Source organism: Micromys minutus (genome assembly GCF_963924665.1).
Source record: "Micromys minutus genome assembly, chromosome: 24".
Classification (NCBI taxonomy): Eukaryota; Metazoa; Chordata; class Mammalia; order Rodentia; family Muridae; genus Micromys; species Micromys minutus.
Genome location: NC_137959.1, coordinates 28,001,391 through 28,016,074, shown reverse-complemented (window position 1 = coordinate 28,016,074; position 14,684 = coordinate 28,001,391). Strand labels below are relative to the sequence as shown.

Sequence of the window (14,684 nt, the reverse complement as noted above, 5' to 3'; positions counted from 1 at the left end):
ATTTCTATGCAACCAAATTTGCTCATTTACCAGCATGGATGAGTAAATTTTGCAGAAAAATACGAAATATCCAACCACCTACACTTCAGTATGAGACTACTTCTTTCACTATTATTCTCTCTGCCAATCATTGCTTGGTCTCCATTCCAGAGCAACCACTCTTAGGTGCTATAGTTTGGAAGCTGCATATAATTTGAAAACATCAGAGCCCCATCTGTCTTGTGGTAAAAGAATTTTTTGTGACTGGTTCTGTTACTAAATAAAACTTCTCTGAGAGTCAAGTATGTTGATTGTTAAGAGTATCATTCCACATATGCACACAACACATTTTAGCCACTCTCCAGGTGACGCACATCTGGCTGACCTGATTTTGACTAATTTTAATTGCTCTCTTACGAAGCTTTGAAAGTATGAGTCTTTCTGAGTGGTGTCTTCAATTCCTTGAACTAAAGACCCGACATGGAATTACTCAGTCACAGGATAAATATGGTTAATCTTTAAAGAAACTGTCAAACTGTTATCAGTAATGACTATATCACTGCCTATCCAGCCATAAATAAGAGGTCCAATGGCTCCATGTCTTCGCCAACACCTGACTCTATGGATCTTAAATCTCATTACAATGAATGGGCACTTTCTTCTCTCCCTCTCCCTCCTTCTCTCCCTCCCCCCCATCTCTGTATGTGTGTCTGTCTGTCTGTCTGTCTGTCTCCTACATCTCTGTCTATTTCTCATGCTTCCCCTACTCACTTCCTCCTTCCACAAAACAAAACCTGAAAGTCTTCTTCATTTTACATTTTTCTCTGTTTTTTGAAAATTTATTTTAAAAAACAAAGATAAATGTACAAATTTTTAAGCATTTTTGCATAAAAGTATACGAATACATTTTTGTAAGGTTGTAATTAAGTATTTGTGGGTACATATACATACACATATGCATATATGTAACAATAATATAAGAAAAGAGGTTATTAATTTGAGGGCATAGGAGAGAAACTGGGAGGGGCTGTAGGAAGGAAAGGGGGATGTGATACAATTCTATTTTAATTAAAATATATTTTTTTCTTGAGCTTCACACAGTCTGTGAGTTGTTTCTGGGGTGTTCAGAGTTTTCTGGGGTTAGTATCCTATTATCAGTGACTGCATATTATGTCTGTTCTTTTGTGACTGGGTTATCTCACTCAGGATGATATTCTCTAGATGCATCCATTTTCTTAAGAATTTCATTAAGCCATTGTTTCTGATAGCTGAGTAGTACTCCATTGTGTAAATGTACCACAATTTTTGTATCCATTCATCTACTGAAGGACATCTGGGTTCTTTCCAGCTTCTGGCTATTATAAATAGAGCTACAATGAACATTGTGGTGCATGTATCTTTGTTGTATGTTGGAGTGTCTCTGGGGTAAATGCCCAGAAGTGGAATAACTGGGTCTTCAGGTAGTACTACGTCCACTTTTCTGAGAAACTGACAGACTGATTTCCAAAGTGGTTGTATCAGTTTACAACCCCACCAGCAGTGGAGAAGTGTTCCTCTTTCTCCACATCCTCGCCAGCATCTGTTGTCATCTGAGCTTTGGATGTTGGCCAATCTGACTGGTGTGAGGTGGAATCTCAGGGTTGTTTTGATTTGCATTTCCCTGATGGCTAAGGATGTTGAGCACTTCCTTGGATGTTTCTCAGCCATTCTATTGAGTCCTCGATTGAGAACTTTTTGTTTAATTCTGTACCCCATTTTTAATAGGGTTGTTTGATTCTCTGGTATCTTGCTTTTTGAGTTCTTTGTATACCTTGGATATTAGGCCTCTGTCTGATGTGGGGTTGGTAAATATCTTTTCCCACTCTGTTGGCTGCCATTTTGTTTTCATGATAGTGTCTTTAGCCTTACAGAAACTTTGCAATCTCATTAAGTCCCATTTGTCAATCTTTGACCTTAGAGCTCGAGCTATTGGTGTTCTATTTAGGAAATTTTCTCCTGTGCCTATGAGTTCTAAGGTTTTCCCTACTTTCTCATCTAATAGTTTCAGTGTACCAGGTTTAATGTGGATATCTTTGATCCACTTGCACTTGAGCTTTGTACAAGGAGATAAGAAAGGGTCTATTTTCATTCTTCTGCATGCTGAGTGCCAGTTGGACCAACACCATTTGTTGAATAGGCTGTCCTTTTTCCATTGAATGTTTATAGTTCCTTTGTCAAAAATCAGGTGACCATATACGTGAGGGCTCATTTCTGGATCTTCTGTTCTATTCCGTTGATCCACGTGCCTGTTTCTATACCAGTACCATGCAGTTTTCAGCACAATTGCCTTGTAATATAGCTTGAGGTCAGGGATAGTGATTCCCGCAGATGTTTTCTTGTTGTTGAGGATGGATTTCGCTATTCTAGGTCTTTTGTTATTCCAAATGAAATTGCACATTGCTCTTTCCAACTCAGTGAAGAACTGGGTTGGAATTTTGATGGGGATTACATTGAATCTATAGATTGCTTTTGGTAAGATGGCCATTTTTAAAATGTTGATCCTTCTAATCCATGAGCATGGGAGATCTTTCCATTTTCTGAGGTCTTCCTTGATTTCCTTCTTTAGAGGTTTGAAGTTCTTGTCATACAGGTCCTTCACTTGCTTAGTTAGAGTCACACCAAGGTATTTCATAGGTTTTGTGACTATTGTGAAGGGTATCTTTTCCCTAATTTCTTTCTCCACTTGTTTGTCCTTTGAATATAGGAAGGCTACTGATTTGTTTGAGTTAATTTTATATCCAGCCACTTTGCTCAACTTGTTTATCAGCTGTAGGAGTTCTTTGATGGAATTTGAGGGGTCGCTTAAGTACACTATCATGTCATTTGCAAATAGTGATGTTTTTACTTCTTCCTTTCCAATTTGTATCCCTTTGATTTCCCTTTGTTGTATAATTTCTCCGGCCAGGACTTCCAGTACTATGTTGAGTAGGTAGGGGGAGAGTGGGCAGCCTTGTCGAGTCCCTGATTATCACATTTAAGAATCAGCTTCAACATATGAAACAACTTAGGTATTACCTAAAACTGACATTTAAATTTTAAGACAATCCACCTGTTTATCTATTTATTTCATAAGTGATGGGTAACACATTTTAAGGAGATCTGGACTTAGACTTGTCCATTGGTCACTCAAGCCTGAGACTGAGACTCTCTCTCTCTCTCTCTCTCTCTCTCTCTCTCTCTCTCTCTCTCTCTCTCTCTCTCTCTCATCACACCTCATTGCATGGAGGTTCATGTTTCCCTGCTCAGGGCATCTGTGAGTATGTTTGACTGTGAGGTGTGTCTATGTATGGACAGCTATTTCTAACTTTCAAAGATCCCCCCTTAGATTCTTTCATTTCTTTTTGGGCCCTCTATTTTAAAAAACTTTCTCTTGTACTTTATGCCATCACATGAAGGTGACAAATGGTGCTCAACCTGTCTCTGCATTTCCCTAAAGCATTTTCCCCTTGTCATTAAAGGTTTCTGTCCCACCTAGTCCTACAACAGGAAACCTTATCTGGTTGCAGAAAATGGCCTCTTTATGCTCCATAGCCTCTGTTACTATGAGTCTTGACTAGGGTTACCCTTGTAGATTCCAGGGAGTTTCCACTGCACTAGCTTTCCACATCACCCTCCCAAATACTCCCAAATCCTTCCAGCACTCTTGCCTTCCATCCTTCCCCTGCTCCTGATTCCTCCTAATTTCATCCCCCCACATGCCCACTCCACCCATTAAATCTATTTCTCTTTCTCTGGAAGTTCCATGTGTCCTCCATTTGACTGCAAATTTCATGATGTTATGTTTTCCTAACAGATGAGTCATCCTCCATTAAGTAAATGTGCCACATTTTTCTTTACCTTTTCTTCAGTTGAGGGACATCTAGGTTGTTTCCAATTTCTGGCTATAATGAATAAAACTGCTATGAACATAATTGAGCAAGTAACCTTGAGGTAGGATGGAGCAGTTGCAGACACTCACAGCCAAACATTAGGCAGAGCTTGGGAATTCCTTGTGGGACTCCTAACTGTAGGAGTGGGGTGTCTGTGATTCTCTTGCCTTCTCTTGAGACTCTTTCATTTGATAACCCTGGGAGACTAGCTCCTTTCTGAGGGGAAAGAGAGGAAGAGGTGGATCTGGGTTGAAGGACAGGGATCCTGTCATTCCAGAAGAACTTCACATGCCATGCTGTATCTATCCAAGAGGCCAGGGAAGAAACAGAAACAGCAGAAGTGGCACTGCCCTGCCTCCTGGCTCTTGGCTTCCTGTGGCTTCTGCCTTATCAGTTCTTCTGCAATAAGAACTTTGCCCCATCCAACCAAATTTCCACACCTACACCCCTAAAGGTACAAATTCCTGTCTGATCCAGGCCAATCTGTTCTGTTTCCTGCTGTGAGATCTGTCAGGAGCCATTATAGGACATTCTAGAAACTAGCAGGTGATCTTTCTGAGATGCTCTGCTTCAGATTATAATCTGCAACAGATCTGCTCAATAGGCAATGCCCAGGGGAAATTCATTTTAGAAAATATTCCCACTATTAATATGCTTTTTACTGTTGTTATTTTAAACATATATAACAATCACTAGGTATTAGCCTTTTGAGCAGATTTCTGCAGAGCTACAGAGATGTACTGTCTGGTAGTGATGCTATATAGACAAATAGATGACTTCTTAATTCTTAAAGATGATCCTATAAGAACTCCTAAAATATATCAGAGACTATTAAGCTCTTTTATAGTGATACTGCTATTAGATTCTTCTCTGATAGTCAAAACTGCAATGAGAACTATGTCCGTCTCCCAAGTGTCACCAGTTAATTTTCTCTTAGAGAGTAACCAGACTTTCTTCTACTCAGAGTACCTTCCAAAGGATTGTAAAACAATTATGCAAATGTCATAAAAAGGGAACTAGCAATTCATTATAGGTGATAGAACAAAAGATATAATATTTTATATATAATAATATAATATTGACTAGGTTTATCTATACAAAATTTCACTAATAACTTAGTTCTAGTTTTAACCCTTCAGTGAACCTGTGGAACTGTGACAGGTAATGAATGTTTTCCCAAATAATTACTCCTAATGGATATACATGTAAGCATCACCTGTTGTAAACTTCTATTTCAATTTATGATTTTATTTTATGTGTGAACTTGTGATGAACTTTTTAACATGTGATCATATATTCTGAAATATGTATAATTACTGAGGACAGAGACAAGAAGAAGAATTTTTCCCTTGCCCTGCTTGGGATCTTTCCTCTTTCCACTTTCCACTTTTCCCTTTTTCTTAGATAGCTTTCACATGAAACTTTTTACAACCTAGTAATAAATGCTATAATCACTTTCCAAAGTATCCCTTTTTCTTTGAACTTCTGACTGGCAGGCTGAAAGTTAGAGCTGCACAGTTCCTGCAGAGATAGAACAAAGGCCACATTCATTACCTAATCCCCTGCTATTAGGGTACAGATGCCAATTGCTTAAGCCAGAAGCTTTTTACCCCCAGAAAGACCAAGAAAGTTTTTAGGACTTTTTAGAAATTTTCATCAGCATCTCAGTATAGTTAGGGAGCTAAAATACCTGGAGACCCTCAGACATTAAAGCCACATGAGAGTCCTACACTGTCTCTATCCGCTCCAGGCCAGGGGGCTACCAGCAGAGACTCTCATTTTGTAGCAGCACTTCCTGAGATTCACCCATGCCTTTGGCTAGACTTCCTGGTTGGCTGTATGTTGCAGCCTGTGGGCTCCTGCTTTTCCTCCAGCATATGCATGGTGAGACTCTCTGAATGCACAGAGGGGACCAGGGCCAAAGCTGCCCCAGTTCTGCAGAGTCAGAGGCTGAGCTTGTGGGATGGAAGGCACCAGGGAGGGAAAAGGAGCTGGTGGAGAATGACTATCACTGGACTGTCTCAACCTTCCAGCTCCCAGTGATGACACAGAGATTATTGTTATTATTATTTATTATACCACAGGCCTTAGTTTAGGCTATTTCCAAATTGGCTCATGCTGCTTAAATTAACCTGTTTATTCTAATCTACATTTGTCACATGGCCTGTTACCTCTAACTCAGTCCTAGTACACACAACTTCCTGTGTTTGGCTAGCTAATCCCTCACTTCTCAGTTTTCCCCACAGTTTCTATATCTACTTAGATGTCCCTCCGTTCCTCTCTTGCCTCAGCCATAGTCATCAGCTCTTTATTAAAACTATCAGAAGATGATGGAGAAGATGTTTACAAAACACTGAAACTGGTGACACTTCATAAAAATAACAATACCGAAGTCTGGATAGTAAGTACTTCAGTACTACTGGCACAGGAATCAATATTTGAATAATACAAAGGCAACCTTTAAACAGTGCACAAAAAATTATTATCTTTTATCCCAGCATATCTTCCTTTTTGTCCAATAAAAGACTTTTCCTAACATAAGTAAACTATGTTCAATAAGGACAGTTATAAGATCTGTCTGATAAAAATAACATTTACAATGTCTAGTTCGTTTGTATTTGGCAACATTGGAAAAAGTACTCCAATCTCTATCTTATCCCGGTGAGTTCAAAGTTCTGTACCTAATCACTTTTTATTACAAATTGCATTACCAATCTAAAAATATTGGTTTTAGACCTTAAACCATTTCCTTAAATTCTAAACAACTCAAGCTTAATGTGAGACTAAAACTATCTAGTTCTCCACCCCATCAGACACTTGAGAAGGATAAATGTTACTGGAGTAAACAGGAAGTACAGAGCAAGCCACTTCCCAAACTCCAGAAATGACCAGGATTGCTGGCTGCTGGACAGTCACCCATGGCTCCTCTGTAACACTGGGGTATCCATCTGTCTTTGGTTTACAGCCCCGGGACATCTGGCAGACTTATCTGTGAAGCAGGAATATTGAAGCACTGGCCTACTTTGACTATGCAAAGTTAGTCAATTGACTTCCCAGTGTCCTGTTTGTCCACAGCTTGGACAGCACGCTGCCATCAGTCAAGACAAGGGCAGGTTTTGCCTAATACCTAGCTTTGTCACATTTGAAGCAAACTCTATACAGAGGTTCTTTGATGCCCGTCGTCTTCTTTGAAGTAGTGTGTGGGTGCTGCCAAGAGCTGACCTGTCTCGTCACAAAAGCCTTTCGTTATTAAGACACATTAAATGTCATAACATCTCTAAGTGAACATGAGTAATGGCTCATCTTCTCGTTTCCAAGCTTCTAAGGCATTCTTTCCTGCAGTTTTAGTAATTGCATATGATGTGGGTCGACAGGCTATGATGCATAATCAGAAAGTCAAGCCTGACAAGGAATGAAGAGAAATATTAAATCATTAACCAATAAAGGAAACTCTAGGATTAAAAAAGAAGTAAAAGTATGTCTGACTTATTATCTGCTGACCAGCCCTTGCAAAGTTTCCAAATCTATAACAGCCCCTAATAGGTCCATGATATGAAAGGCAAGAAATAAGACAAAGGGATCCATTCAGCTTCACTCTCTGACAATTTTAGAGTCACATGGGAAGGGTGAATAGGTTTCTGTGGATTTAGCTGGGTATACGTTACTTACACTGAATCTAGAATTTTGTAGGAGCATGTTTTCTTTCATAAGAGGCATTGTGCTCTGGGACAGAACCTTCCACATGTGATTCTTTTCTGAAGGCTCTGGTGTTTCTCAACTATATTCCATTTCCAAACTTTAGCTCCAGAAAGTCGTTATTTGGTTGCCTGGGAACGGGGCTCAGGCCAATGCTTCATGAAAAGGAGTACAGAGAAATATTTTTTTAAGAGGGAAAATAACAAATATTCTCTGTATTTGAAGTGGGTGTGGTTACATGCATCCTTTTTATTCCAATTTACTTAAGCTATGGAGGTAAATGGGTGGATTTGATTTGACAGTAAAGATCTACAAAAATAAGACAATTACAGACATGTAAAAAGTGCTTGCTGACACTCTTGATGCAGTGCCCTGTTCATCTGCTGAAATGTGCTTGCCACCAGCAACATGTTCGAGCTCCAGCAGGAGCATCAGGTGATCATCTCCCTGTGTTCTAAGGCTGGCTAGCTAGTGCCTAAGCCCTTGTGGAACTTTATCTTTGTCTGCCCTCTGGTGTCAAAGATGAGTAATGCAAGAGTCCTCGCTTCATGATGTCCCATGGTTGGTCTTCAATGCAGTAGATGAAAAAATACTGTTACAGTTCCTGAAAAGATCAGGAATACATCAATATACATCAAACCAACAGCCAACATCAAATTAAACTGAGACAAACTTGAAGCAATCCCACTAAAAATCAGGGAAAGGCAAGGCTGCCCACTTTCTCCCTATTTATTAAAAAAATGCTCAAAGTTCTGGCTAGAGCAATTAGACAACAAGAGGAGGTCAAATTGGAATAGGATACAAATTGGAAAGGAAAAAGTCAAGTGTACTGACTTGTTTTGTTTGTCAACTTGACACAAGCTGGAGTTATCACAGAGAAAGGAGCCTCCCGTGAGGAAAAGCCTCCATGAAATCCAGCTGTAAGGCATTTTCTCAATTAGTGACTGGTCGGGGAGGACTCATTGTAAGTGGTGCCATCCCTGGGCTGGTAGTTCTGGATTCTATAAGAAGGCAAGCTGAGCAAGCCAGAGGAAGCAATCCAGTAAGTAATATCCCCTCCGTGGCTTCGGCTTCCAAGTTCCTGCCTTGTTCAAGTTCCTGTTCTGACTTCCTTTGGTGATAAACAGCAATGTGGAAGTGTAAGCTGAATAAACCCTTTCCTCCCCAACTTGCTTCCTAGTCATGATGTTTTGTGTAGGAATACAAACCCTGGCTAAGACATCAAGGTATCACTATTTGTGGATAATATGATAGTATACATAAGCAACCCCAAAAATTCTACCAGAGCACTCCCACACATGATAAACAACTCTAGCAAAGTGGCTGGATATAAATTAACTCAAACAAATCAGTAGCCTTCCTCTACACAAAGGATAAATGGGCTAAGGGGAAAAAATTAGGAAAACAACACCCTTCACAATAGTCACAAATAATATAAAATATCCTGGTGTGATTCTAACCAAGCAAGTGAAAGATCTGTATGACAAGAACTTTAAGTCTCTGAAGAAAGAAACTGAAGACTTCAGAAGATAGAAAGATCTTCCATGTTCGTGTATTTGTAGGATTAACAGTAAAAAAAAAAAAAAAATGGTCATTTTACAAAAAGCAATCTACAGATTCAATGCAATCCCCATCAAAATTCCAACTCAATTCTTTACAGAGATAGAAAGATATATCTCAACTTCATCTGGAATAACAAAAAGAAAAAGAAAAAAACAGGGTAGTGAAAACAAGGCTCAATAATAAAAGAACTTCTGGGGGGAATCGCCATCCCTGACCTCAAGCTGTACTACAGAGCAATAGTGACAAAAACTGCACGGTATTGGTCCAGAGACAGGGAGACAGGCAGGTTGATCAATGGAATAGAATTGAAGACTCAGAAATAAACCTACACAGCTATGGTCATGTGATCTTTGACAAAGAAGCCAAAACAATACAGTGGGAAAAAAGAAAACATTTTCAATAAACGGTGCTTGTCTAACTAGAGGTCAGCTTGTACATTTTTATCTCCTTGTACAAAGCTCAAGTCCAAGTAAGTCAAGGACCTCCACATAAAACCAGATACAGAAGAGAAAGTGGGAAAGAGCCTTGAACGCATCAGCACGGGGAAATTTTCCTGAACAGAACACCAAGGTCTCAGGTTCTAAGATCAGCAATTGGCAAATGGGACCTTGTAAGTTGTTGTCTTTAGTCAAAAAGGCAGGTGGAAGATAAAAGGAAGCATTGGATGAGAAGGAAGGGTAGGAAGGAACAAGGTTTTAGAAAGAGAAAAAGAAACCAGCCCAGGGGCATAAGCCAGAGCAGCCTTATAGGTAGCTTGGCAAAAGGAATTAGCAAGAAGGTGTGAACACCCACATCAGTTCCACTCAAAAGAAAGAGGCTTTCCTGAACATGCCCCTAACCCCACATGACTGGTAGGGCTGAGTCCTGACCTCTGAGTGTAAATCAAAATTGAGTCTGTTCTATCAGCTGCCCCTCCTTGTGACCTTTAAGGACAACCTTGTTTTCAGACACTTCTTTTTCCCACTGCCAGGCCCCAGCTTATTCAGCCAGGCTCACTGAGGGGCCCCTGGACCTGCTGCTATCATTCAGGCCTGGGCCAGCCATGGGCCACATGTTCTGGTCCCAATGGCACAAGCCTGTCTTCCACCACTTCTGCCTCTCCTGATCAACAGAAAGGAATTGCATGTGCATATTTCCCATTCTCTAGACTCTCGAGCTGGACATGCATGACATCACCTATGCCAAGAATGATGCTTCTGCCTGCTAAGGGATTCATGGCCTCCCATAGCCTGGCTGACAACAGGCAAAGCAGACAGTATGGTAGAGATGGGCTATGGGATAAAGTAAGTGCTACTTCTTCAGGGCAGATCAAATTCAACTGGCCTAGTAGAAGGTCACCATAGTCCACATTAGGATGCCCTGAGATGAGACACCTCAAGGGATGCACAGTTCAGCTATTAATCCTACAGGCTGCCTGATACATCCCCTTCACCAAGGAAGCCGAGCCATGCCTTTGCCCCAGATCCAGGTAGAGTGCATGGGAACACAATACAAGAGCCTTCTACTGTATGGGGGTGTGTGGTAGGAGCTTCCATATCTCCCTGGGCAAGAGAAACCTTTTCACTGGCCACTGATAGAGGGAACATTCAGAACCAAATGCCAAAGGGAAGGTATTATCACCATTGTTATCCTATAGCAAGAAACAACTACAACCATAACCACAGCCAGACAGGGAGTGAAAATGTTCCAACCCCCATCCAGAGGTTTCTAACCTCCAAGACCAGCACCCCTCAGAGCTCCTTATGCTGAGCGGGATCATGTGCTTGGAGTCCTCAGAAATATCTGACACTCCTAATGCTACAAGAGGTCGCCCTGTGGTTAGAAGTTCATTGGGTGGGTACACTATTCCCACACAGTCTTGCTACCCTCCAGCTCCTCTCCACGGTGCCTCCTCACCCCCAGTCTCAGCCTCTGAGTCTACACAATTGTGAGATTCTTACCGGATCCCTGTCCCCTTCAAGAGTCTCATCCTGCATTGGGAAGAGGAAGACTCTAGAGCCCACATACCACCGAATTTAAGCAGTCATAGTCTGTTGGGACACATTATCTTCAGAATCTTGGTTTGTGTCGAGGCATGCTGTGTTGTGCAGACAGGTAACAGCATCTCAAGGCCTCCTCCAGAAGTTTGGTTTGGGCATCTGGTAGTCTGGGCACAGGATGTGTGCCAGGTAATGTTTTCCTGCAGGGGAGCAGTACTGAACAGACTGCAGTGAGCTTCTGACCAGCAAGTAGGGGACAACAATGGAACCCTTTAAGACATGAGGAACTTTTTTCTTTTCTTTTTAAGTTGGATTTTTTTTAAATTTACATTTCAAATGTTACCCCACTTTCCCCTCCAGAGAGGGAGAGGGGAACTGTGACACTTCATCCCTATAACTCCTTTCTGCTTTCAGGACTCATAGTTTGCAGGATCCACCTTCAAGTATACACCATCTTGTCTAGTTTAGTCTGAGAGGCTACATCAGTTCTCCCAGACTCGTGAATATGACGCTTTTTAATGACACCGGTGCCCCATAGGCCTTTCTTTTTCAGTTGAGTTTAGGACCGCTTATCTACTTAACAAGCAGGTATCTAGTGCTGCCTATCCCTACTAAAGGAAAACAGCGTGTCATTCGATCTAGGGTTCCATGATAGCGTGACAGCAGGCTTGAGCGTCCGAAACCCTTTCATCCCAGCCTCCTGAATGAGATCAAGGGGCCTTTGGTGCCCTTGTCAAAAGGTGTTGGCTTCCTGCATTCCAGCTCCCAACAGGATCACACGGCTATGAACCGCGGGAGACCCTTCGGATGTCCTGGCCAGAGCTACCAGATTTTTCCTGCCTTCGGAGTAGCCCGCAGGACAAATGTACCTTTTGTAGCAAACTACCCGCTGAATCCCGGGAGTGTAGCATGTCCCTTGCGCGACCCCGTAGCCATACCACGCCTTCTCCTAGTTCCCAGGAAGTAAGAGCGGAAGTACACACCACCAGGGGGTTGTGGGAAGTGCGGTTCCGGGATGGTGGGCGGCGGCGGTGGCAGCGGCGGGCTCCTAGAGAATGCTAACCCCCTCATCTATGAGCGATCGGGGGAGCGGCCAGTGACGGCGGGTGAGGAAGATGAGGAAGTGCCCGACAGCATCGACGCCCGGGAGATCTTCGATATCCGTCGCTGCTGGGCGCTGGCGGGACTGGGGCGGGGACTTGGGGTGTCGGGAAGAAGTGATGTGGAACACGCTGGTGGAGGGGTGTGGTGGAGGGGTGTCCCGGTTAGGCATACCTGCGGAGATTTTGAGTGGGCCAAAACTTAAGAGTCCCTTTTCCTTCACTTGGCACATCTTATTCGCTCCATTAATGACCCGGAGCATCCACTGACACTGGAGGAATTGAACGTAGTAGAGCAAGTTCGGATTCAGGTAAGTAGTTTGCTCAAGTAATCAAAAAGATACCATTGTAGATTAGACGGTGGTGTTCTCCGTTCACAAGCACCTAAGAGGATCTTTGGGAGAGGTGGTTGTTTTTCTAGTTTATGAATGTTAATGTTTATGGAGCCCATAAAAGTTGGGTGACTTGCCTGCCCAAATCAATAAGCTAAAGAGAATGTCTTTGGGCAAGGGACCGTCATGTGATCATTGCAATCTGATCTTCCTTATCAACCCAGGTTAGCGACCCGGAGAGCACAGTCGCAGTGGCCTTCACACCCACCATCCCACACTGCAGCATGGCCACGCTTATTGGCCTTTCTATCAAAGTCAAGCTTCTGCGATCCCTTCCCCAGCGGTTCAAGGTCAGTTGGAGTCGAGCCCCAAGTGTAAAACAGCTACAGCAGAGAGGGGACATCGGAGTGGAGATTTGAAGGATCCGAACTTGAGAGTTAAACCTCAAGGAAACTCCATGTTGATGTGACAAGAATATTAGAAATGCTCAAAAAAAAAAAAATAGTGTGGCAGAAAGGGCAGCAGGGGGGCTGTAAATGGGCTTGATCGAGGAACCGGAAGACCTTTTAAATCAATAGATCCTGGGGTAGAAGTGGATGGACTGCAGGTGGGCTCGAGGTGGGATGGAAGAGCCAGAATCTAGAGGAGTGATTGGGAGGAAGGCTGGCAGGAGAATGGTATCCAAAAGAAATGGATAAGTGCTCAGCTCACGTTGTCTTTCCTGCAGATGGATGTGCACATTACACCCGGGACCCACGCCTCGGAGCATGCAGGTTAGAGTGGGCTGGTGGGCTCCAAACCATGTGAGGCTTCCCCTTTGCCACAGTAGTTTCTGGAGCAAGATTAGAATTAGGGGACTAAGTGAATGAAATGGCCAGACTACATTCTAGACCAAAGCTGGCCTGAGGTCTCCTGCTTCCCACGACCCTCCCTCCCATAGTTCTCAAGGACACGGGGACATTGTGTCAGGCTTCAGGAAATGCCAGAGGCAGACATGAGCAGTCCCAGGTGGTGATGGGTATTCCTAACAACGAAGCTAGTTATGGGCACAGGGGATGAAGATAGCCCGATCAAAAGCTGAGTCCTGAGACGGTCAGAAGAGAACTTCACTGGTAGAAGTACAACCTATACTGAGGCTAGCAGCCTGGCCTGAGTTGATTTAACCCTGTTTTCCACCCTTCTTTTCCTACCTAGTGAACAAACAGCTTGCAGATAAGGAGCGAGTGGCAGCTGCCCTGGAAAATACGCATCTGCTAGAGGTTGTTAACCAGTGTCTGTCCGCCCGCTCATGAACCTGGCTTTTGACCACCAGCCTGCACACAGGTGTCCTGGCCTCAGCTCCACGGAGGGCTTGTGGCTTTGTTTTCTTGAATCACTGACAAGGAGAAACTTAACACTTTTTATTTTGTAATAAACCCTTAATTTATATTCATTTCCCAGCATGCCTTATTATCTGTCATAGTGGACTCATTTGCTGTCGTAGAGTAAGTAGTGGGTGACTATGAAGGGTGGGTCTGTGAGGTACCCTCATCACTTCTGATTTCTCCCAGTGGGGCTGGAAAGATGGCTGCTTGATAGTTAAAAGCACTTGCTACTCTTTAAGAAGATCTGTGTTAGGTTCTCAGCCCCCACATGGAGGCTCAGAACTATTTATAATTTCAGTTCCATGGCATCTACCATCCTCTTCTGGCATCTATAGGCACCAGAAACACATGTGATACATATACGTATAGGCAAATACTCATATACATAAAATAAATCGGCAAGCTGGGCGTGGTGGTATACACTTTTAGTCCCAGCACTCAGGAGACTGAGGCAGGCACATCTATGATTTTGACAATAGCCTGGTCTACATAGAAAAATTCCAGGATAGCCAAGGCAATATAGAGAGACCCAGTCTCAAAACCAAAAAAGTAATAATTAAAAAAAAAAATTTTAACCCTTCCAGTGTTTCAGTTACCAAAAGTTGCAAATGTTAAAAATAAAAATTTGAATATATATATATATATATATATATATATATATACACCTGGATAGCCAAGCCACCAATGAGTTTGAACTCAATAGATTCAGTTGACCTGTTGTGACACTGGCCTTATTTATGTGTATTTAAGAACTGCTTCTAGA

General features: G+C 42.5%; 1 protein-coding gene across 1 annotated transcript; it reads left to right on the top strand.

The window, feature by feature from the left end:
• The first annotated feature begins 12,120 nt into the window (after positions 1-12,120).
• On the top strand, positions 12,121-13,985 carry CIAO2B (cytosolic iron-sulfur assembly component 2B). The gene is made up of 5 exons (XM_080937450.1): positions 12,121-12,284; positions 12,459-12,536; positions 12,782-12,907; positions 13,285-13,330; positions 13,752-13,985. The coding sequence occupies exons 1-5, from the start codon at positions 12,141-12,143 to the stop codon at positions 13,847-13,849; spliced, it is 492 nt and encodes a 163-aa protein (XP_080793576.1). The 5' UTR covers positions 12,121-12,140; the 3' UTR covers positions 13,850-13,985.
• The last annotated feature ends 699 nt before the right edge of the window (positions 13,986-14,684 follow it).

Bases quoted from the DNA above. Each gene is read 5' to 3' on its own strand.
- CIAO2B (XM_080937450.1), top strand. From the start codon at position 12,141: ATGGTGGGCGGCGGCGGTGGCAGCGGCGGGCTCCTAGAGAATGCTAAC. The intron at 12,537-12,781 runs GTAAGTAGTTTG...TTATCAACCCAG, and splicing joins TAGAGCAAGTTCGGATTCAG to GTTAGCGACCCGGAGAGCAC. The intron at 12,908-13,284 runs GTCAGTTGGAGT...TCTTTCCTGCAG, and splicing joins CCCTTCCCCAGCGGTTCAAG to ATGGATGTGCACATTACACC.